Here is a 24,011-nt window from a genome sequence, read left to right as displayed (position 1 = left end):
GACCGTCACCAGGACGCTGAGCGGGTCTGCGGATTCCCATGGCCTTAATGAGCTCAGAGGCCCACTGGGCTGGCTGAGGAGCTGCAGGCTCCTCCCTGCGATTCTCTGAGGCTTCTGCTCTTTAGCTCTGGATTGGAGGCCTGCAGGGAAGGTGCAGGCTAGCAACAGCTCCGGCAGAGGGACCAGGCCCACACGGAGGCCAGGACCTGCCTCACCCATCCTGGATGGTGGGCCAGGGATGGGGGCAGCAGGGGCGGGCGACCTGAGGGCTGGCCACGGTGGTTTACCAGCCAACGGAGAACCCCACCTGGTTAACAACCTGCCTTTGCCTGGGTCTGCTGAGCACCAGCCTTTTCAGAATTATAATATGAACAATCTGCCCCCTCCCCACCCCGGCGCACTGTCCCCTTTACCTAGTCCCTGAGATGACAGACACGAGGTTCCCCCTGAGAGCTCTGAGCTCCTCTCCTCCCATCTCCCGTCTGCTCCCAGCTCGACCCCCAGGAGTTTACTCTGGTGCTCTGGAGGGTGGTCTCTGCAGCCTCGCCCCTCACCTTCGTCCCCTGTGAATGCCCTGAGAGGTCTGCTGCCCAGGACAGGCCTCCACGCTCCCGGAGCATAACCTTGTTGAATTGAACATTTTCACTAAATATGTGATCTGAGGCCTAGGAAATGACACATTCACAAAGATATGTGTCCCCAACAGCCTCACTGCAAGTACAAGTGCTCATTCAAAACGCGTCCTGTGGCTTCCCCGGCTGAGAGGGGGTCGGGGTGTCCCCACACTTCTCATTAATGTATACAAGGTGGCACGTATCTTCAGGTGTATTTCCTTACATAGACTAGTAAGTCATTGCTTGGTTCGTGAGAGTATTTTAAGAACTGCCATCACTCAGGAACACGAACAACTTGAATGCTATTAATAAACATCGCCCAAGTGTGTCCAAAACCAGCGCAGGTATCTGAATGTTAGACTCTCCTTATTTCCATCAATAAACCCTCTTGTTCATGGTTTCTTATTCCATTCAAATATTGCTGCATTTACTTGTCTTATGTCTAGGATTTGTCTACACTCCCAGTGAGAGGATTGTTCTATCCTGGGCGGGCGTCAGCAGCTGGGGGGACAGATCCTTGCCCAGGTTTGCAGTCTCCCTCTCCCCGTCTGGTTTCGGTCGGTTCAGAAGGCCCTGCCCCTCCCACTGCTGCACCCTCAGCTGACAGCCAGTGGTCTGGGGAACGAGCCTGGAGAGGAGAGGGGCTCCCGTCAGATGCAGGCCTGAGCTGGACGTCCGTTGGATGCCCTTCTTGAAGCCTTTGGTCATCAGCTCTCCCAGGCTTTGTGCATCCCAGTCCTGAACCGCCTAGGAGTGAGTAAGGAGAGTGACCAGTGACTGAGGTCCCCAGGGCCACCACAGACCTGCCTTCTGCTGACTTGATTCCGCTCTGGGGGCTCCCTGTCACCAGATCCCCATGGCCCCTGGCCTTCTGCACACACCGCCCCAGGGGCTCAGAGGGTCTCGAGCCAGCACAGCTATCCACCCCACAGATGTTCCTTCTGCCTGCAGCTGGAGTGGGGCTGAGGACTTGGGCCCGGCCTGGCTCCCGTATCCCAGGGCGCCCTGCAACCGGCAGACGGTGGAGCCCACGAGCAGCTGCCCCCCTTGACTTTATTTATTTTTCCTCTTGCTCGGGGATCTTCTGAAGTAAACTGTGGCTCAGGACGGGCGGTGCGATCCTAGGGCTCTTTGCCAAGGATTTGTGAGGTCACCTTTTCATCTATTCACTTATTTGGGGTACTCCAGTATGGGGGAGAAAGACACAGAGACCTGTGAGCCCCAGAAACTCAGCCAAGTGATGGGCCGCGTGGCATTTTCTAGTCTGATGGTGGCACACCTGTGACCTCCTCAGGGATCCACAGCTCACAGCAATTCTCAGCTCCTCTGTCTTGGTGAACTTCCAGCCCCCTCGAGGGTGGCCCTGGTACAAGGTGCCGGAGCTGACCCTGGTACGAGGTACCGGAGCTGACCCTGGTACAAGGTGCCGGGGCTGACCCTGGTACGAGGTGCCGGAGCTGACCCTGGTACGAGGTGCCGGAGCTGACCCTGGTACGAGGTGCCGGAGCTGACCCTGGTACGAGGTGCCGGGGCTGACCCTGGTACGAGGTGCCGGAGCTGTGCACACTTCCACACAAACGGCCTGTTGAAGTGACATGGGAAACAGAGTAACAGGGACCTTGCATAGGAGGCTTGGCCAGAGTCACATATATTTTCAAATTTCCTCTTCTTTGATGTTTTGGCCAAATCCATTCCCCCAGAGAGGGAGCTGCTAGAAGCACAGTAACGTGTCGATCCCAGCGGGCAGCACTGCACAGGAGTCTCGGAAGCTGTCCTCCTCTGCTGGACCTTCCCTCTCTTCTGCATCCGGGCTCCTTGAGAGGCCAAGTGTCCATCACGTCTCATGCCCAGCAGAACAGCAGAGCTGTGCCCTCTGTGGCCCCAGAAGGTGACTGACCGGAAGTGCTGCCCTGTTGGATCAAGCCACGCAAGAGGCAGGAATGCCAGTGAACGTACTCCACGCTTTCGGTGTGGTTCCGAGTCTTCTGGTGGCAAGAGAAGAAACGGATTCAAGCTGAACACGTGCCCTTGTTCTCCCAAGGCCTCCGACCAGCGCCTCCTCCACCGGCTGCATCTGGTTCTCCTCCCTCACGCATCCTATGTTTAGTCATCCGCAGACCTGGATGAGGACAGGTGCCCCCGGGGGGAGCCCACTGCGGAAGTTCTGGCAACCATGGTGGTGACGGCTGCACCAGTGTGGTGTACCCAGTGCCGTGGGCGTGGGCACCAGAGTGGCCAGGATGGCAAATTTTGTTGGGGGCCGCAATCAAGTCAAGATGGCGCCTGGCAGTTTGCCAGGAGGAGTGGTTTGTGAAGCCACGCCACCGAGCCATTAAGATGGAGGGATTCCTTATGGGCTGACTGCTGTATCTGGCTGATGCTGATTGAGTCAAGCTGGGTATCATCAGGTAGGTATATGTACCTCTGCTGTCCGCAATAAAGCGGCTCCTGCTTCAAGCTTCAGGTTGCTTGTCACCTCCCGGTTATTTTGCCAGCCGGACTGCGGCAAAATTTAAGGTTACGTGTATTTTACAACTAAAAAGACCATAGGTGAGCTGTCCAGTCCCCATGAACTGGGAGGCAGATCACTCAGGATTGGTGAGATGGGCCAGGAGTGGTGGGCTCACAGTCCCAGGTACCGGGGTTGCAAGCCTGGGGGTGCAGGTGCATGGAGGAGGGAGGCAGTGCAATCGCTGGGGCCCAGAGGGAGCTGGGGACATGCACAGTGTCCCACTGAGGACAGGGCCAGCCAGGTGCACGCAGGCAGAAGGCCTAGGCCTGAGGCTGGGGGTGCCACCCACATGGGCAGCTCGGGGCCACTCCTCTTTGGAAGGTCTGGGAAGTGGGCCTGTCGGGACGTTCTGAGTCTCGGTGCCAGAAAGAAAGCAGTGAGGAGGTGGCCCGTCTGGCTCTGGAGACTGGGAAGCGCTTCCTGGCCTGCCATCCAGCCCACCCCGCCCAGCCTGGGAATGCGGACACTGCGGGGCTTCGCTCAAAACCAGGGGCCGGCCCTTCTGAACGCCTGGCCCATGTCATCCAGGAAGAGCACAGTTTGCTGCAGATCTGCCCCTGGCCGTGGCCTCCTGAGGGCCACAGGTGGTCGGAAGGCAGGACCCTGAGCCCGCAGAACCCACTCGGGCCACGATCCTCCCGAGTGACGGGCGAGGACAGGATGAGGGGACCGGCAGGGCAGGGACTCGGGAGCCACACCGCCCTGTGCCAGGCAGCACAGCTCGGGTACAAAGCGGACCCCTTCATGCTGTCCTGTGCCATCGAGTCCAGAGCCTGGGACCTGAAGGGCCTCCTGGTCTCGCTCACCGACTTCCTCCCTGGTCCCACCTCTCTGGGTCGCAGAGAGTCCAATTTGGTTACTGAATGTTCTTCCTTTGCAAAAGAAGAGGCAGGGGGAGGCGGCCTGTGACCCTGGCGTCTTCCTAAGGGACCGCGTCTGCGGGACCTCTTCTCCCTGCCAGATGCCTCCCTGTCACTCCAACAGCCAGTGCTTTCCTGAAGGCGGCCCCTTGGTGTCTGCCACCGTCCTGGATACTCCCGGGGGGTAGTGTACCTGGAATTGAACTCAGAGACACCTGACCACTGAGCCACGTCCCCAGCCCTATTTTGTATTTTATTTACAGACAGGGTCTCACTGAGTTGCTGAGCACCTCGCTTTTGCTGAGGCTGGCTTTGAACTCGCGGTCCTCCTGCCTCAGCCTCCTGAGTCCCTGGGATCACAGGTGTGCACCGCGCCTGGCAAGTCCTGCTGGTTTTGATGGTGGCCATCCCGAGGGGGTAAGGCGGCTCCTGGTGGGGCTCCGGCTAGCATTTCTAGGGAGGAGTGAGATGGGGCCCAGCCTCTTGCCGTGGGCCTGCTGCCTTCTGTGCAGAAACGTCTTACGCGTCCGGCCCATTTTTACAATCCAGGTGACGCCGTTTTGTTGTTGAATTCTTGGAGGCCTTCCACACCAGACCAGAGACTGCGGCACGTACTCTGCTCCGTGGCTGCCCCTTCAGGCTGGTGCGGCCTTCGGGGCACAGAAGTTCCCAGGCTTGGCGTCCTCCTACGGTCCCCTGAAAGTCTCATCAAGAGATCCCGACTGTTCTTTTTGGAAGTAGGAAGCTTCGTCCCGTGGCAGCCACCTTGTGAAGCCCCTTCCTTAAAATGCCCGCACGCTCAGAATGGACTCCTCTGGCTCACTTCTGGACGGGCCCAGGTTGGTGTCCCCCTCTGTGGGGTCCTCTGCGGCCTCGTCCTCTACAAGGAAACACGAAGCCCATCTTCCCTGTGCCCATCTACAGCGGTCACTGCCGCAGGTGACAGGGTCATCCTTACCACTCGATCCTCAGGGCCAGCCCCAGGGACTGGTCACTCAGCCAAGGCCAGGTGGAGCTGCAGAGATTGTTCCCTCTTTATCCCTGACACCCCCAAACCACTGGGGTCATAGGACATCAGACAGCTGGTTGGGACGCAGGACAGTGAGCCTTCTCTCCCCGAGCATGGGAGACTCCAGGCTGGAAAGAGGCACCACCTGGGGCCCTTGTGTGCAGACGGGCTCGCAGTCCACTGCCTGGTGCCTGTTGACCCCTCTGGGTCATGTCCTGCCTCTAGAAAGTGCTGTGAATCACCTGCCCCCTGGCCGGAACGTGGGGTCATGGCTGCCAGCCTTGCACTGCACCTGGCCCACGTGGGAACATGCCCTCCGTGCTGCGTGGGCCTCCCTCCCCCACCAGCAGTGCCCTCCAGCCATGACTGGGTGCGTGGGGGTGATCCCGGAGGGTCCCCAGCCTCAGAACGTGGCTCACCCCACAGACAGTCACAGCCAGTGTTCCCTGAAGGCCACCAGGTCTGCTTCCCAGGGTGCAGCCGAGGAGATCCGGGTCTGGTGCTCCTGGGTGTGGTGACGGAGATGGCTCCTGCCCTTCCTGAGACTCACTGCCCACCCCCATCAAAGAGGTCAGCTTGTGTCTTCTAGGTTTCAAATCCTGCCTGACTGCGGACTCTGGGTGGAAGCCCAATGGGAACCGGAGCCCAGGGGGTGACTCTGGGTGTGGGAAGGTTGGAGGCTAGAGGCCACCAGCTCCAGCCCCACCCCAAGAAGGTACGGGGGCCTGCAGAGACGTGTGCAAGAAGCCCAGCGCTGGGCGGATGACCCTAGGGGGCCTGGGGCCTGGTATCCGTGGGGCTCAGTCTTCGTTGGTGACTCAGGAGTGCCGGCCATCTCCCCAGGCTGGGCACTCCATTGCACACGGGCTGTTTCTCCCACCATCCACTCATTCCACACACCTGCACAGTCTCCTCTGGTCGGCTCTCTGGTGCTGACCAGCGTCTCTGGCCCAATGTCCCCAGCAGCTTCTGCTGAGCCTCCTCTGGTGCCAGCACCACCTGGCCCTGCCTTGCCTCTGGTTTCCCTGTGTCTTCCTCTCAGGACGGCCAGGCCTTGGGGAGGCTAACGGCCTCCGTCCTGTCCTCCCAGCTCACCCTTAGGAATGGGGCACTGCATTCTGCTTCCTGGTTGTGGGAGGTCACATGCAGCCTATGCCTGGTGGCCGGCCTGTGTGGGACACTCGGCTGCCCTCCGCACCCGCAGCCGACCTTCGCACCCGCAGCCGACCTTCAGATGCACATCAGCTGGTGGCTCCTCTGGTGCCAGGCCTAAGCACGGCTCGGGCGGGCACTCTGCTGCCTGGAAGAGTGCCCAGCCACGGCCGCTCCCTCCACAGCCTCTCCCTCAGCCCACACTGCCCAGAGTGGGGCCCACAGCCCCGAAGCCACCAAGTCACAAAGTCTGCGAGAAGGCGTGTGTGAGAAAGGGGGCAGGGGAGATAGCATCACACCTCCCACAGCGCCTCACTCTCTGCTGTCCCAGGTCCAAACGTCTCACCACCCCACACACTGCCCCCTGCTGGACACACAGTCCTGTGTCCCCCGTTCTCTGTAGAGAGAAACTGGGGAACTGCGGTCCTCCACCTCTGCACCTCCGCCCTCCCGTGGTCACTGGTGTGGAGAATGGACAAGGCCCCTGGGAAGAGGAGGCCCTCTCTTGTGCTCCCCTCGGAAGCAGCCAGGGAGTGATAAATCAGACAGGACGTGCTTCCTCATCCTGAGTGCCGCGCGGTCTCCTTGTGTCCCTGGTAGGGAACAGAGGGTCCCGGGGATCTCCACCCCTGAATTCTCACATCCCACAAACACTCCTCCATGCAGAGGACATGCTGGGTGTGGCTCAGACATGGTCCTGACGGTGCTCAGAGGTGGTGGGCAGAGAGGTCACCAGACATCATGGCCAACAACCCGTGACTAGGGGGTTTACAGGGACCAGGGAACAGGGGAGTGGCACCTGGCTGCCCCAGGAGGTAGCCCCAAAGGTGGTACAGAAGGAGGGGTGGGGGCCGTGTGGCCAAGACACAGCAGTTCAGACCCACAGAACGTGAGACCGTCATGTTGGAGTGGCAAGCCCTGGGGTCTGCCCTCCCACCTCCCGTCCCTGACACCTGGCCATGGCAGCTCCTGCTCCAGAGAGCAGCTGTGCAGGGGGCAGACATGCTCCTGGCCCAGGAGCGCACCACAGAGCTGGAAGCCAGGCCTCAGCTGCCACTGAGCGGCAGAGCAGGAGGGCCGAGGGCCACGCAGGGTAGAGGGGGTAAGGGAGCAGGCACTTGGCAGGCCCAGGTAATGCCCGACACACAGGGCGTGTGACTCATGGTACTGCACTGACGGCTGAAGTGATAGAGTGGCGTTTGGACAGGGACCCTGGCTGACTATTCAGGGAACAGCAAGATGGGGCCCAGGGACCAGGCCTGTCTGTGCCCTGCTGGGCTCTGCAGGATGCTGCGGAAACGGGATGTCCCCTGCCTGAGAAGGACATCTTGATCACACACGCGGATGTGACATACACCGTGGGAAGTGTCCTCTACCAGCTGAGGGATGGAAATCTGCCCCTTTATTGACACCACACACTTCCACAGCCGGCCATCGAGGGAAGCGAGGGCTTTAGGAGGGCAGACTGCCCACAGCAGGCAACAGCAGACCACCTGTGACATGCCAGGCTTCGCCCAGCCCTGGAGTCCCCCACTGAGGGCTCGGTGTGCAGGCATCGGGGGACGCCAGGCCAAGAGGGGAGGTGGGGGCTCTCTGCCCATTTCTAGGCCGGGAGCCTCCCCTGCCTGGGCTGACGCCTGCTTGTCCTGCCAGGTGGGCCCCAGCAGAGGCCAGGATGCGGGCCAGCCTCCACCCGGCGGTGTGTAAGCCTGGCCACCTGGAAGTAACTGGTAAGAGTACAGGAAATGCCAGCAGGTGGCTGGGACCCGTCCTATGGCATCCCTCGGGGGGCCCTGCCCCTTTGGGGATGGCTGTGTGATGTTTGAGACAGCCACGTGCCTCAGTAGAGGCTGGCCGTGCTCCACCTCCAGGGAGCGTCACCTGAGACGATGGCTAAGGCAGAGACTGCCTGGGTCCCTTCCTGCCCTGCCCACGGCCCGCTCTGTGCACCGAGCGGGGGACACTGCCCTGCCGTGCTCAGGCCTCACATCCAGCAGCTCGGCACGCTTCCCTCCACGGGGTTCCCCCAACACCCCCACCAGGGTGCACCCGACTGGTGGCCAGCTGGGGGAAGCCAGGCCCCGGAGCCCCACGCCTGTCTTTAGGAGCCCTCTGCTCCTCCGTGGTCCCAAGGCCTGCGCTCAAGGAAGGGGGCATCCTGGAGGGGCCTTTCCCAGGGTGGTTCCTGCCCCGACCATGCAGTCTGGCCTGGGCAGGCCACAGCACAGGGGGACCCCACGGTCGGTTTCCCCTGAGCACCCGAGGCCGCACACGGCCCACCCCATCTTCTCAGCCTGCGGCACCCGTTGGGCACCCGCCTCTCTGCCCTGTCCTGCCGGCTTGGACCCAGTGAGGCCAGCCTTCGTCCCCTCTCCCCTCCCCAGAGGGGCCCTGCCCTGGGTGGGGTGGGCGCCTCCCTCCTGTGCGTCCCATTCAGACTTTCCTGCTTTGTTTATCCACAGCCAAAAGGCAAAAGCCCTGCTCTGAGTCACCCCTGCTCCCAGCCGGCTCTGATTCATGGAGGCCCGATGTGGGGACTGACCCTGGGCTGTTAACCTCTTGGTCTCCACAGCAGAAGGCCTCTGGGCGCTGGAGCTGGGGCCGACGTGCGGATCAGCCGAGCCGGTGTGTTTGTGGGGGCTGCCGAGAAGAGGGGCTGGAGTGTGCCGCACTCCCTCACCTTTGGCCACTCCCACCAGAAAGGTGTCAGGCATCACTCTCCAAAGGACTTGGTCATTTGGCAAGTGTGGTCCCAGAACTTGCCAGAGTATGTGTCAGATGTTGCCCCGAGTGTGAAAGAAGTCAAGGCCTAACAGAAATCAGATTATGGCTGAGGATCTGAAGGAGTGCGGAACGCAGAGCCCGGTGGGTCCCCAGCCCCTAGAGAGGCGCAGCTGGTGACTCACTCCATGAGAAGGAGGCTGCAAACAGCTCACCGACCAGGTCCTGGTGAAGGGCACGCATAGGACGCCTGGTCCGCGCCCGGCCAGCCTCTCCTCAGGCCTGGGCATTCTCTGAGCATCACGGGGGCAGGGCCCGGGGTGCCGGGCGAGCCTCTCATTTTACCCCAGGGCAGAGTCAGCAGGGTCCCTGCAGAAGGTGAGACTCCTCTCCAGCTCCCGCGAGGGAGTCGGCATGAAGGCACCTCTTCCAGGCTCCAGTCAAGACGAGAGTTGGTGAATCCACTGCACTCTGGCCCCTGGCTTCCACAGGTCTGGACTGGCTTATCATCAAGGACACCTGTCCCCAAGCACACAGAGGCTCAGAGACAGACAAAGGAAGGCGCTGAGTTCTGCCGGGACGCGCGTGCCGGGAGCGAGGGTCAGCTCAGTCCTGCACCTGAGCAGTTTCCCATCGCCAGGGCACCTGGAAGATGCATGGCCCTCGTGGCCAAAGGGGGCCTCAGGTTCCACCAGGGAGCTGAGCGGGCCCTGCTGGGACCCTCTGGATGGCACTTTCCCCTACCTTAGCAGGAAAGGCCCCGCAGGAGGCCCGGGCCCAGGCATGCAGCTTCAACCCAGGGCCTCCGCATGCTGACAGGTGCCCTGCCACCGAGCCACCCTCTGTGCTGCTTCAGTCAAATCCAGAGTGTGACACTGAGTGAGAGTTCCAGGCACACTTCCAGGGCTCTCGGGCACACTTGTGCAGGTGGAGGTGGGCCTGGAGATGGGCACTAGCGTGTGCCTGTGCCCCTCCACCTCTAAAATGCACGGGCCACCTCTGCGTTTGTCTTGTCAAGTTGCAAACGTTTGCAAGGCATCTGTAAAAAAATCTAGAAAAGATGGCAGTCATTTATCCCGGACTTCAGTCTCCACAGTTCAGTTACCTGCAGTCAACCGAGGCTGGACAATAACACTATTCTGCGCCGTGGGCCAAGAGGTGAGCTGCCTGTGTTCTGAGAGAGGGAGAGAGACCACATTCAGGCGACCTTCATGTCAATGCATCGTTGTTTTTGCTAAGGGTGTGGCTGTCAACCCTTCTGGTGTCTAGTTTATAAAATACACTTGTCCTGGGCACAGGAATACATATGGTGTGTGTGGGGTTAGGAGCTTGCAGTTCTAGGAATCGGCGGGGGTCTTGGGTGTGTCCCCTACAGATGAGGGACGCAGCTGCAGTGACACACAGAGAAGACAGGAAGCCCTCCCCGGCAGTTCGGTTCCTCCCGGACCCGCCCCCCTGCAAGCACCGGCCCTGCCCTTTCCACCTGGAGCAGGTGAGGCCTGCTCCTCCAGCAGTTGCCGTCGTCCAGTGCTGGGATGCAGCGCTTCCTGGACACTGCAAATCCACTTGACCTCGGGGAGTGGACATGAGCTTCCCTGTTGCTGGACCTGGCAGACTCACTTCAGGGGCCTCCTGGAGGCCGCTGCCCACTCACAGGGCATTTCCAACTCAAGACCTTCTCTTATCTACTATGGAAGTGTTTTTAGGAAAGTCTTCGTTTATCTTCCTACTGGCAGGGACACGATGGCTCCCCGCCCTCACACTGGGTAACAGTGTCCTCCTGTTTCGGTTTTGTTTTTGTTGTTAAGTTCAACACTTCTCATGTTCCATGGCCAAACGATTCTCTTCTTTTGTGAATCCACACTCTCTGCCCGTGTAGGCTACTATGTAACCGTCTTCTGAAAAAATTTTCAGGTCTCTTTTGTCTACGAAAATTATTGCTGTAAAATAGGTTGCAAACACTTTCTTCCCAGTTCATTAAAAGTCTCCGAGTGCGGGATTTTAGCATACAGAAGCTCAGACTTTAACTGGGTTGGAGTTACTGCTTCCTTGGCGATTTGTCCTCGCCATACTCGGGAAACCAGAAGAGTCCACATCAGCCCACATCACTCAGTTCACGGAGGTCACTGTCAGCACCTGTAGGACAGTGGTCCGTGTTCTGCTTCTGCATTCTGTCCACAGTGTGGCCACAGTTGTAGGTGACCATCTGTGCTGGACAGAGCCATGGGACCTCAAAGGGACATAATTAATCAGGGATCCGCCCGGAAGCAGGACTTCACTATTTGTTCTGTGGAGGCAAATGTCCCTGCTTTGGGGACAGGGAGAAGGACTGGGAGCAGGGAACAGAGGGGAGCAGGGGCACTCTGAGCCCAAGGCACTGACTTAGCTCACGCTCCCTGGAGGGTGTTTCTGAAAACCAGTGGGAACGTCACAGGATAGAAATCCCTTCTGTCCCCTCTGCCAGTGGGAGGACACGGCAGAGCCTCTGGCTCAGTTATGAGGGAGCAAAGGTGGTCAGAAAGCAGAGCAGGGTCCCAGGGAAAGTCGGGGTGCTGTGCTGACGTGTGAGTAGCTAAGGGATCTGGGCGGCGTGATCTGCAGGAGGCTCTGTGCCGCACGGCAGGGGAGGAGCCCGGGCCACGGGAAGGTAGAGGCCGAGAGACCAGGCCCTGTCTGGCTTTGGGGGGGCCCAGGCCTGGTCCAGCAGTCTGCACAGCTTGCCAGGGGAGAGGCCAGGAGCCAGGCCACCCCTCTCTCCAGCCCTCCCACCATCTTCCTCTCTGTCCTTCCCTCCCTGGTGGCTTCTCTTTGAGCTGGGGGCAGAGGGCCAGGAATGGGGACAGCAACCCCAAACTGAAGGCTCTCCCCTGCTGGCTCACCCCGTCGCGATTCGCTGGGACTCGCTCTGAGAGCTCCCGAGCCTCCGTCTGGATTCGCACATCCAAACACTCCTGCAGCCCACGCTACCACAGGGCCTCTGTGGCACCTTGGCACCTGATCGCATGGTGCCACCAAGGCGGTGATGATGAAGAGAAACGGGGTAGAATCGAGGCCAAGGAAGCTGAGAGCAAACCCCTCGCCCGCCCCTCTTGAGGGGACACAGGTGGATCAAGAGCATACGAAGGGTTAACAGACCCGGGAGGAAGAAAAGAAAAAGAAAACCGACCACTCACCCAGAATGACTTAGTGCCACCCTCTGTTGTCCCTCTCTTCTGGGACCAGCACCTGCACACAAGAAGAGCAGGAATCTCACATCTGTGGTGATGGCCCCAGCCCTGGACGGTCTCTGAGCCCGTGGACCAGCCCAGGACCCTCTCAGCCCCAGAAGGACAGGCTCTGGAGAGCGCCCTGCTGGGTGGGACGTGTGGATGACGCTCCCTGCCACCCCAGGGTCCTCCCGGTCACTGAGGCAGGCAGGACAGGTCCTAGCCACCCCACCACCGATGTGGAAACGCTCCCTGCTCTGTCCAGCAGGTAGGTCACCAGCAGCACGGAGCCTTGGGCCCCTGGAGTGTGAGAACTCAGCCAGCCACCAAGGGGCTCCGAGGCGTGGGGCAGGCAAAGCAGCAGCGTGCTGTTGGCAAGCGTTGAGGTGCTGGTGTGCGCGTGTGTGTGCGCTAAGGAACACGTCGGGAGGCAGAGTTAGAAAGGGGAGGTGACAGCCGCTGAAGAGCCCTGACTCCCGGGGTAACCTGGGCCTCTGGAAGGCAGCCTCACCCTCAGGACTGTGGCTTACCAGAGGCGCCTGCGGCCTGGCCAGTGGGTTTTTTAGAAAGATCTTTGGTGGAGGTGGCACAAACATTCATGATATAGAATTTATCATTTGAACCATTTGATAGAATGTGATTCAGTAAGTGCTTTTACACTCTTGTGAAAACATTATGGCCATCAAGTTCCTGACTGCTCGTGGTCACTCCAGAAATGACCCACCCGTTGCCCTTCTTGCCCCCAACCTCTGGCAGCCGCCAGTCAGTTGCTGGCCTTTCAGGTCACACCCCAGACACTTGCTAGGAGTGGACTCGTCCAAGACTTGGTCTCTGCCACTAGCTTCGAGCTTAGCACAGTGTGTGGAGGCTGGTCTATGAGGAAGCAGGACGGGTGCTGCCCTTGGTGGCCCAGTCTTGTTCTCTCGGGCATGGGGCACCCCTGATCTGTCGGTCCTCAGCGGGGAGCCTGCCGTGTCTGCACGCTGGCTGCGGTGAGCAGTGCTACCGTGAGCGTGCACAGGTGGCTGTTTGCACACTGCTCAGGCTCTGGGTGTCCATGGACAGCAGTGTCGGGGTCACCCGGTGCTCAGAAATCTGGTGGCGGGTGGATCATCATAACCTCATCCACCATTGAACAGATGGGAAGCCAAGAGCCAGAGAGGCCATTCCCTGGGCCCACAGAGAAGGCAGGGCCGAGAGCAGCGTCTGGCTGCAGTGCGGTCTTACCCAGGCCTGACCCCAGACGCAGACCACGGGTTTTGCCCAGCACAGGCCCTTGGGAACCAGGCGGCCCCCTACAGAGACAACGACGGCCTTTGGTCTCTGTCTAATTAAAATTTCTCAAATTAGAAAAATACCACGTCAGAGACGTTCACTCTGGGGAAGGGTCACACATGATTGATTTGCAAACAGTGACTTAAATTAATGGCCAAAGCCATGGTGAAGAGCCAGGCTGATTGGACGCAGCCGCAGCATTTACATGTTCTCAGATCCTTACTGAGAGGCTGGAGTGAGGAGGGCGGGAGCAGGCGCCCCGAGCGGCGGCCAGGGAGCGCCCTTCCGTCCCGCGCTTTCCCTTTCCTCCTTGGTCAGAAACACTGGGCTTATGTAATGACCACTAAACAATGCTGGCAAGTTTCAGAAAACCGCAGCCCCCAGCCGCCCGCCCAGGCGTCCCTGAACCCGCACTGTGTGCTGCCCGCTGCCGAGGGCACGTCTGGCCGCCCTCAGGAGTCCTGCGTTCTGCGGGCCGTGCTGCCCGACCCGGGCGCTGGCTCTGCTCTCAGAGCAGAGCTGGTTCCGTTTCCTCCACAAGCCTCAGCAATGGCTGGGCACAACCTTCTAGAAGCCACCTCAGATCCAGGAGGCTTTTAAAGTGACCTCTGACCTCTTGTGGGCCTGGGTGGACACTGAGCCTGAGTAGGGCCCAGTCAGGGGCTCACACTCAGACACTGAGCCACCAGAGGCGACTGTGCCCAGCTGCTCCAGGGCAGCTCACGGGGGCCCTCCTCTTCCTCCACCATCAGGAGGGGGTCTGCAGCTCCCGTGAGCAGCCCGGGCCACTCGGCACCCTCCTCCGGGATGCCCTCCCTGCCCACCCGGCTCCAGGGTCTCTGCCTTCTCTGGCACCTGAGGCCCTACCATCCAGGCAAGGTCCTCAGAGGCAGCACGGCGGTGGTCTCTGGGATGCCCTGTCACAGGCAGCATTAATGTCTGGGAGCAGATGGGAGACGGACGTGGCAGGGCCCTGCTGACCCACCGTGCCTGGCCTCTGCCCTGGCCTCTGCCCTGGCCTCTGCCTGCATAGCACTGCAGCGGCATGGAGGTGGCCCTGTTGGAGTTTTACAAAGCCTTGTTTTTCTGGGAAGGCTTGTTCTGATAAATTCTTCTCTTCTAGGTCTCTGAGGAGCTCAGAGGGCAGAGAGGACGGGATTCTGCAGCCAGCAACAGAGGGGCCCCCAGCCCCACACAAGCCTGCACTCTGCTGGCTTCTTAGAAAGAGGCCCAAATCCCCCCCATGCCCCAGATTCTTGTGAAATTCTTCCTAGATCACTTTTCCTGTTCGTGGCCCAATATTCTCTTTTGCTTTGCCGTTCCCGAAAAAGCTCTGCTCTTCATGAAGAGCAGGCCAGCGTGTCCGGGGTTGCTGGGACTCCCGAGGACACGAAACCATCCAACCCCGGAACAGCACAAAGTTTCCACTTTGAAAAGCAACTAAACACGTGAGGAAGGCTCTGGAACATGGGGAGGAGCAGAGGAACCGTGCCCGCTCATCTTCCGCTCGTCGCCCGACCACAGCACCATCTCTGCGGTCAGGAGACGGTCAGACCAGAGTCCGAGGACCTGCACTGTGGACGCCCGGCCACAACTCGCCCCACATCGCGGCCTGCTCACGGCTCCCGGTGGACACACAGAGAGGACACGCGGCAACCCCAGCCCCACCCGAGAGCACCAGGGACTCCAGCCCTGGGCAGCTCTGGCAGGTCACCCAAGCTGCAGATTCGGCATAGTCTAAGCCAGTCATTTCACAAAGGACAAATCTACACACGGGGCACGTCAGGCTTCTCGGGACACAGAGGTTGGTTCACTGTATTTTTGCTCTAGGATAAATGACAAATTTCCTAGAAAACAGTGGTGAAGACATCTAAGGAGAGCAGTGGCTGGGGACACAGGTGGGGGCATGGGGTGCACCCCTCTGTGCCTCAGAGAGCTGGCAGAGCACTGAGGACCTTGGGAGGTGTCTGTCCCGCATGTGAGTGCTGCTCTGGGGACCTGACCCTGCGCTTTTGGGGTGGAAACCCCACGTGGTCCTCTGAGATTAATGTTCGAACAGATGCTGTCTCTGAGAAGCAGCAGCAAACCCATGAGACAGACTGGGCTGGGCTGGGGACGGAGGGACAGCACAGCTGAAGAAGACAGTCACCAGCCCTGGAACAACGCAGAGGATCTCACCCCGGAGACAGGACACTGGAGGCCAGGCCCACACTGAGGGTCTGGGCCAGCAAGGAACCAGTGCACGCGCAGCCTGCGATTCACCAGGACTTGACTTCAGGAGGTTCCTCTGCTGGGCACAGAGCCACGCGGATGCCCAACCTGAGACAGAGACAGCAGCCTTACCCCCTCTCATCCCAGCCACCCAGGCATCTCCCAAAGAAACGAGGATGACCTTACTGTTTACTTACTAAGACAAAATGAAATTTAAAATTCACGTGCCTAGGGCTGGGATGTGGCTCAAGAGGTAGCGCGCTTGCCTACACGAGGTTCGATCCTCAGCACCACATACAGATAAAGACGTTGTGTCCGCCGAAAACTAAAAATAAATATTAAATTAAAAAAAAATTCACGTGCGCTTACCGGAAGGGACTCAGAAGCGTGATTTTGCCACCTGCAGTAGCTGGCCTGGCTCACGCCCCGCCTTGGAGTCAGGGAGTAAATGACAGGGGCAGGCTCTTCCACCCCCAGGTCAGAGAGTCAAAGATGAAACGCCTTGGGCTTCTGACCCCTCTGCATACCCCTCAAACCAGATCAGCTGGACAGGAACTAAGGGAAAATTTGTTGCTAGATCTGAGATAGCAAGGAATGCTGCCTGCCCAACGTGTCCGCTACAGCATGTTAAATCAGAGTGAGACACAAAGAAACCCCCTGCACTCAGCAGAGCCGGGGCCTGGAAACCCTCGGGGAGGTGCCTTCCAGGGAGTCTGCTTGTTTTACGAGCCACCCTGCAAGGAGCCCACATGTCCCAGGGAGGTGACGGAAGGCGACAGAGAACAGCATAACGCCGGGCACTCTGGGCACCGCCCTCTCCACTGCAGGCAGCACCAGGACCCTGGGCCCTGCCCTCTCCCTGCCCTTTCTGCCCTCTCACAGCAAAAGGCGAAACCCTGCCTGTTCCCCTCTCTGAGCCACCCTGCTGGGTGCTGCAGGAAGGCGCAGGCTGCGACCACACACCAACTTCAGCCCTGGGCTGGGGCGGGTCTTAACACCTGGTCACAGTCAAAGGGTTAATAAAAACCGGGGGTCTGTCCAAATCCTCCTGTCGGTGACACCCCAGCCCTACACATCCACAAACACAAACTTGCTGTCCAATTAAACTTCGATAAACAGGAATCTAATGCAGGCGATGCAACCAACTGGACCATTTCTCCCCCAAAGACAGACCCTGGCAGCCACGCTGAAGGCCAGCTGTGGGCAGACAGACAGAAGCCCTTCTCACAACAGAGACTCAGTGACTCTGGTAGCTGGAAGCCCGGGCTCAGCCCTGCCCGGAGCTTAAGTAACAGATGCGAAGACGCTGCACCAAAGGAGGAGTCTCTCCACTTTTAAAGCCAGTGCTCTTGGGGTGTGGGAAGGAGGCCACAGCTCCACAGGAGCACCTGGCTATCCAGAGGGAGGGTCCCTAAGCAGCAGCCGCAGCCCGTCCCACTGGTAATCACAGGATCCTCACCTACTCCAAACAGCGGAGCGCCGCTGAAGTGACACAGAGGGCCTAAGCATGTCAGCACGGCTTGGGCTCACACGACTCTTCAGCTAACCACTAAAGAGCTCCCTCCTGTTGGAATACAGTTACGTGCTGGCTTTTCCAGTTTCAGATCCAAGTCTCCCTTTGATGTGACAACCGTCAGTAATCGCTGAAGAAAAGAGATCCATTGTGCCTCAGTTTACATCAGCATGAAACTCACATTGTCACCGTCACTGTTCCCGTTCCAAAGCAAACGTTCCATTAAGACACATTCAAAGGCTCACTACTGGACAGAGAGGCAGAATACGTTCCTGGGACTGAGGTCGGGGCCTGTCTCTTTCTCCCTGCCACGCACCCTGCTCTCTCCCTCTCACCTTGTGCGACTTCAATCTCTACGCTACTTGGAGAATTATTTTTACACACCATTTGCTTTAGAATTTTGTGTGCACTTGACAAAAGTGAACACAGGTTTAATACCCTAAAATAAAATGTATATCAGTTCCAGGTGAGTATTTCCCCACTGTGTTTGCGGAATATTTTCTCTATTGGAATAGGAACAAACATATGCCTGTTGGAATCGGTGCCTCTTCTTCCATGTTTCTGGGATGCCACTCCTTGTTTAAGAATGTAAGAAATCACTTCTAATTGATTATTTATTGAAAATACATCAAGAGTTCCCACATTTTGAAGAGATGTACAGTTATATATGCAAATGCTATCAGGGAAAAAAAAGCATGAAATTTTGCTTAAAGTAGATTTTTAGTTAATTACTCTTATAAAAAGCACAGTAACAGTTCTTTGTGAAATTTGCTCATTTAAATACAGTTTTAACATTTTATGGAATATTTTTTCTAAAAATGTTAATTTTGAGATAGTTGTGGATTCTCATGAGGCTACTGATAAATTAATGCAGACACCCCTTCCCTCTTCACGTGTTCACAACGTCTTGCCACACTAGGGCACAAGGTCCCACCCACTGACACACTCCTCTGAACTTGCTCAGGCGCCACAGTCCCGCGGGTGCACGTGCGTGTGCAAGCGTGCTTAGTTCTGTGCGTTCTCAGCACACGTGCAGACTCAGGTGACCACGTGGAACATCTTTCCCAGCAGTTTCTGATTTTAGTGTTTCGTCTTGGCTTTACTTTTAAAAACACCCATGTGTGTGTCTCTCAGATCCTGTTTCTTCTTTATCGCTCTCTCCACTTCTTGGCTACAGTGACTTATCCATCTCTTCTTTGAATTTTATGGCCTCTTTTGTGAACTCTTTGCTAGCAGAGAGCTTTGCTTTTGCTTTGCTTTTTGCAGCACATTTATCCTTTCCCAGGAAAGACACAAACATAAACAGACATTCCAGCCTCCATGCCCAGGGTTCTTAAAGACACCAGTGAGAATAGATTGATATAAATACTCAGCTCAAAAACTGTCATAAAAGCTCAGCCTTTAAAATTGGCTTATTAAAATATTTGTTTTTTTTTAAAGCCCTGATTTAAACTCAAGTTATGCGTTACAGTACTCCACACCGAAGGAGTTTACTTTATGATCTTTTTGCCAGGCAAAAGGAATCCGGCATCCATGCCGGCAACTCGGGACACAGGCGAGCAAGGCCAACAAGAACAGTTCTTTCAGGCTCATGATGTGTCAGAAAAATAGGTGTTTTCAGGAAAACCTCAATAAAGGTTTCTATTTCAAATGGCCTCAAACGGCCACCCACAGGTCCCGTCCCCACAGCTCCCACCGGCCAGAGGTCCTTGACACCAGACTGGAAAAACAGCTACTGATATTTAAGGGGCCAGGAAGCACCCAGCGGAGGCCGATCCTTCCTCCAGACCTCACTGTTGGGCATTTCACCGCAGAGCACTGCTCATGTCCCAAGCAGCTGGGCGGTGCACTCCACTTCTTCCCAGTCAAAAGCTCCACTGGGATCTGCATTTCCATTCTTCTCCACAGGGAATTAAATTTCTTTTGAGACCAGCTAGCCTCCCCAATACAGGAGTTAACAAGCATCTCCAAAAGCCAAGTTTGAGGGTCGAGGGAGGCTCTCTGTATGGGGTGGTAAGAGGATCGGGTGCCTTCTCCAAAGGAGAAGAGTCGTCAGAAAGGAAAAGCAATGAGTTCGTTGAGTGCGCCCATACTGAAAGCCTGCCAAGTCTAACTCAGCAGAAGGTAAGAGAAGATGATTTCTGTAATGAGGAAGCGGAGAACAAGTGCATTCCGCCTGGTAAGTAGTGGTGGCCTCCACGCGCCTCCAAGCCAGGCGCTCTGACCCTCTCAGAGGCTCAGGCATTTCACCAGAACGCTCAGCACTCCTCTGGGGACTTTTCAATTACCTGAGTCCAGCTGACTGGGCAACACAGCAGGAGAGAGGTGAAGGGGAGCACCTGCAGAGCCCCCCATCCTCGGCTTTTGCTGCTCCTGCTGTTGGTCACAGAGCCTTCCTGTGCGTGAAAATCTCTCACTAGACATAAAATCACCTACCAAGTATGGAAATATCCAGACATGTTTTGCTGATACATGTAATAAATGTGCTTCTTGGAAATATTACAAATAAATCACATGCCACTGAACAACATTTCCAGAAGTCAAACAAATTAGTACTGAGTACGCTGAAAGAGAAAATGAGTTAAAAAAAAAAAAAAAAAAGAGAGAGAGAGAGGACGAAGCTGTTACCTCGCCTGCTGGTGATAAGCAGGCAGGGTTCAGACGGTTCCTCTTGTACGCAGTATCAACTATGCAAAGAGCAGGGTTTATCTGCCTTAGCCATTACATTCAATTATATAAAAAATAAATATGCCCACACAAAGATCGGTTGCTCTCCAACTAAGTGTGTTATCTAATACATGAAGGGCTTTTTGTCCAAACAAGCTTTTAACAGTTTTCACTTATTTATCACAGGTATTGTGCTTTGTGTTTATCTAATATTTAATTGTGGTCTGTGATTGAGTCTCTTAGGTTTTACAGAGTGAGATTATTTTTAAATAAATTTTAAATGTTCCTGCAGAATTTTTCATTGGGACAGTATCTCCTGGCATTTTTTTTTCCGGTAATTTTTGGAGGGTAGTCTTAAGGATAAAGCTGTTGACATTCTCCTTAAACAAAGCTGTGTGTGTGTGTGTGTGTGTGTGTGTGTGTGTGTGTGTGTTTAAGGATGACATTCCTCATCTGTCTCTTCTTATTTCATATGTGGTGTAAACTGCGCCGGATGGTATAAAGGGTAAATGGAAGTCACTAATGAAAGCTCATAATTTAGGCAACAAAAACCAGAATTAATGTATTATCCTTCTGTAGCATTTAGTACTTGGCCAATCCAGACTTTCATTCCTAGAGAAATAGGCGATTGAGACAGTTTCCATCTGTTTTTGACAAAGACAGAAGATTCCCACAGTTATTCTCTGTTAAAAATTATTCTTTAAAACGATAAAACTGTCATTGTCTTAGGGGGCTATTTTGTCAAGAAAATTTTCAGTGATGCAGAAATAAAAGACAAAGAAAAAAGAAAGAAAACCGACCTGCAGTAGTTGGACCCTTTTGTTGCCACAGCAGGACCCCGCTGATATTACAAAACCACAGGAAAAAGAAATGGATACTTTGGGGAGAATGGATGACCCGCTCTAGATTTGTCTTAATTTTTCCTGGGTGAAGCAGAGACTTTTATAAAAGTATCACAAAGTCGGAAAACTGAAACACACTAGGTGAGAAGGTTTTCAACTCGTTCTCCGTCCCCACCGCGCCCCCGGGCAAGAAGAGATCCTGCTCCTCTCCACCGCCGCTGGAGGCCCGGGGAAGAGGTGCCCGCTGCCTCACAGCCTCGGCGAGAGGACGGCGCCTCCGCGGCTGGAGTCTGTCGACGGGACTGGGTAGGTGTCTGGTGAGAAGGAGCGGATGCGGGGCCCTGAGCGCTCTTCCAGAGGAAACCAGACCTGAGTCTCTGCCCCAAATCCCGGTGGTCTTCTCCCCCGCAGGGCCAGGCGCACACTGCCTCTTTTCCCCCAGACCCATCATCTCCCAGCCTGGAGCCCTAGCGCCTGCCTGCGGGTCAATACGCTGGACTCACACAGACGGATCCCTGCCCGGCTTTCCAAATTTCAAGGTCGGAACCCGAGGCTCCCAGCTCTTAGCTCCCCTCCACCTGCATCTCCGCGGCCGGGCGTGCGTTCTCAGCCGCCAGGTCTGCTCCACCCTCGGCTCTGCGCGCTAGGCCGGTCTCCTGTGCTCCAGACCAGAGCCTGTCTTCCGCCCTGCGCCCCGCTGACACCCGAGACGCAAGCGCAGGACAGCGTCATCTTGTCCACCGAGGGTAAACCCCAGTGCCTCAGGCCCGCATCTCTGAACCCACTGGACCGGCCACCCAAAGCGCAGGCCAGGACTCCCTGTAGGAGCAGCCAGCGAGTTCTGAGTGTCCGCACCAAGAGCGCACTCTGCCGCTCCATCCGACAAGGGCAGAGCAACAAGTCCGACACGACTCTCTCAGCAGCTCCCCTGGCCACCCTGGCTCCGAGGGGTGGAAAGGATCACCGTCTCCCTGCCCTGACCGGCGCTAGGAGAGTCTCCCTTACAGTCATCCACAGACATCCACACACACCACCAAGAATGGAAAATGCAAGAGTTCCTCTAGGTACTCCTGGACCTTGCTGGAAGTCACCAGTCTGTGGGTCCCCAACTGACACGCTTTGCAAAAGGCCTCCAGGGTGCCTCTGGGTCTGAGAAACTGCTGGGCTGCCCCTCATCCATCTTTAGAAGAGAAAGCGCACCCCATTCACGCTGCCGGGGCCCGCGGGGCCTCCACTAGGAGGGATGCACAGGCCCCAGACACCCTGGGGTCGGCCCGCCCGCCCCTGCAACGGAGGGCGCCCAATCGCGCACACAGCACCTACCCTGGTGCGCCGGTCCGGAGGTGGGTGGCGCGGCGCTAGTGGGAGGCGGACATGGACCACGCGCCTTCCATGCGCCACACGGAGAAGGCGTAGCTGAGGCGCTCGTGGGCCACGTAGCTGCAGCTGGTCATCTTATTGTCCATCTCGTCGCTCTGCAGGACCTGGTAGAGGAAGTCTATGTACCTGGCGGCCAGCTTGAGCGTCTGGATCTTGCTGAGCTTGTCCGAGGGCAGCGTGGGGATGATCTTGCGCAGTGCAGCGAAGGCCTCATTGAGCGACTGGGTGCGCTGGCGCTCGCGCACGTTGGCCAGGATGCGCTGGCTCTGGAGCTCCTCGAAGGACTGCGCGCTCGGGCTGCCCTTCTTGCCGCGCTTGCCCGGGGTCGGGCTGCCATCTTCGCTTGACTTCTTGCTGTAGCGCCGCTTCCGGCCGAAGCGCTTGGGCTGCCGCTCGAGCTCCTCCTCGCTGGTGCCCAAGCTGTCCACGGGGGACACGGGCGAGCTGGAGCCCTCCTCCATGACGCCCGCCCGGCGCGCGTGGGGCTGGAGGCGCCGCGCGCCGCTGGCCAAGCCCGCGGCCGCCGAGCACACGCTCTCGGGTTGCTGGAAAGGCTCTGGTTACGGGCCGGTTTGTGCAAAACCGAGGTCTCCGGGAGAGGAAGTTATTCTAACTTTTTTGGAAACTCTAGCCCGGCTGGGTTGCTAAATAGCTGTCAGGAGCAAGAGCGGAGCGCTGATTGGCCACCAGGGCCGGGGGCAGGACGAGTACTGGGGCCTTCGCCGGCCGCCCCCGCCCCCCGGCGCGGCACTTTCAGTTTTGCCGTTTTTCCTCCCTGAAAGCTGCCGGCAGCCCCTTCGACCGCCCGCGCCCCGACTCGGGGCCTGGGCCACTCACTCATCAGCCTCCCTGAGCCTTAGGCCCAGCCAGGCCTGGCTTTGTCTGCCCTTAACGTGGAGATCCGCCCTGCGGGGTCGCAGAGTTCTGTGAGAGGCTCAGGGGACAAGTCCAACCCCAGATGCGCTCCAGGGACGTGAGGACGCACCCGGAGCCCGTGGGGAGCCCAGATTCCAGTAGGTCTTAGCTGCCCCCAGGCGCGCAGCGAGTCCTCGCCGCGGTCCACACACTGGGGCCTGGATAGAGCGGAGCTCACCGGGCGGGGCGGACACTCGGGTGCCCGCAGAGAAGCCCACCCCCACGGACCGAACTTCAGGATCCCTGGAGACGCCATCCGCTAGGGCCAGTCCACGTGTTGGGGGCCGTTTCTTACCCCGATGGCTGAGGAGCCCAGTCCCCGACGTCTTCCCGAGCTTTCCCCTTAAATGTTTTAGAATTTGAGCGCCACAGCGAAGGTCTCGGGTGTGCGCGGTGCCGCCGCCGCAGCCCACCGGGTCTTGGCACGGTGCTGGGCGCTGCTTGGGGCGCGCGCCCGGCCTGCCTGACCCGCCCGGCCTCTGCTCTCTCCTTCACTTCGCCTGACGGCGAGGGGACGCTCTGGGAGCTGCTCGGGCCGCCAGGGCCCAGCGTCCCCTACGCCGGCGCCATGGGGCGGCTCTGAGTAAGAGAGCGCAGAGCTGCGGAGCCTGGGGGCTCTGCCTTGGAGGGAGACACCGTGGACCCGGCCCCGCGCCATCTGGATGCCGAGCGCCAGCGCTTTTGAAGTGGTTCGGGGTCTCTTTGTTGGCCGGCTCTGGCTCGGGGCCTGGAGGTGGTTTACAGCGTCATGCCTTTGAACCTATTCCCAGGTGACCCGGGCTCAATTAGGCCCGGGCCTAAGCGGGGCTGTCAGCGAGCCGCGAGATCCAGGCAGACCGGGCCTTTTTATTGAAGTTGAACCCGGCCGGTGAGTGCTCGGCCTAGGCCGGTCCTGGGGACAGGCAGCGGGCCGCGAGGTGGGGCCCGCGGGCCGAGACCCGCAGAAGGGAACCTGTGGAGGGCTCTGGCAGGCCTTTGCACCCCTCTGCCTGGGCCAGCGTTGGGGCCGCGGTAAGGACGTTTTCCTCCACAGTCCTCAAGGAAGGGGCGCTCTGTGGAGAGCAGGCCTTCAGACACCCCACGGAGCAGCGCTATTTGCAGATTCTGGGAGACCCAGGGCTTCACAACCCCCTG

The 24,011-nt window shown here is 57.9% G+C and overlaps 1 protein-coding gene and 1 long non-coding RNA gene across 2 annotated transcripts in view; one reads left to right on the top strand and one right to left on the bottom strand.

Moving 5' to 3' along the window:
* The window catches only part of Twist2 (twist family bHLH transcription factor 2), a 40,293-nt gene extending 17,317 nt beyond the window's left edge, over positions 1-22,976 (bottom strand). Inside the window, exon 1 of the mRNA XM_021719641.3 lies at positions 21,906-22,976. Coding sequence (XP_021575316.1) covers positions 21,941-22,423 — 483 coding nt within the window. The 5' untranslated portion in view covers positions 22,424-22,976 and the 3' untranslated portion in view covers positions 21,906-21,940. The remainder of the gene's footprint in view (positions 1-21,905) is intronic.
* Positions 9,095-17,716, top strand: LOC144365693 (uncharacterized). Its single transcript, XR_013424454.1, has 2 exons — positions 9,095-12,342; positions 14,473-17,716. It is a non-coding gene; the product is annotated as an uncharacterized LOC144365693 (long non-coding RNA).
* Positions 22,977-24,011: the final 1,035 nt, after the last annotated feature.

Source organism: Ictidomys tridecemlineatus, chromosome 7 (assembly GCF_052094955.1).
Source record: "Ictidomys tridecemlineatus isolate mIctTri1 chromosome 7, mIctTri1.hap1, whole genome shotgun sequence".
NCBI lineage: Eukaryota > Metazoa > Chordata > Mammalia > Rodentia > Sciuridae > Ictidomys > Ictidomys tridecemlineatus.
Note: the sequence above shows the minus strand (reverse complement) of the source record. Positions and strands in the feature narration are given on the sequence as shown.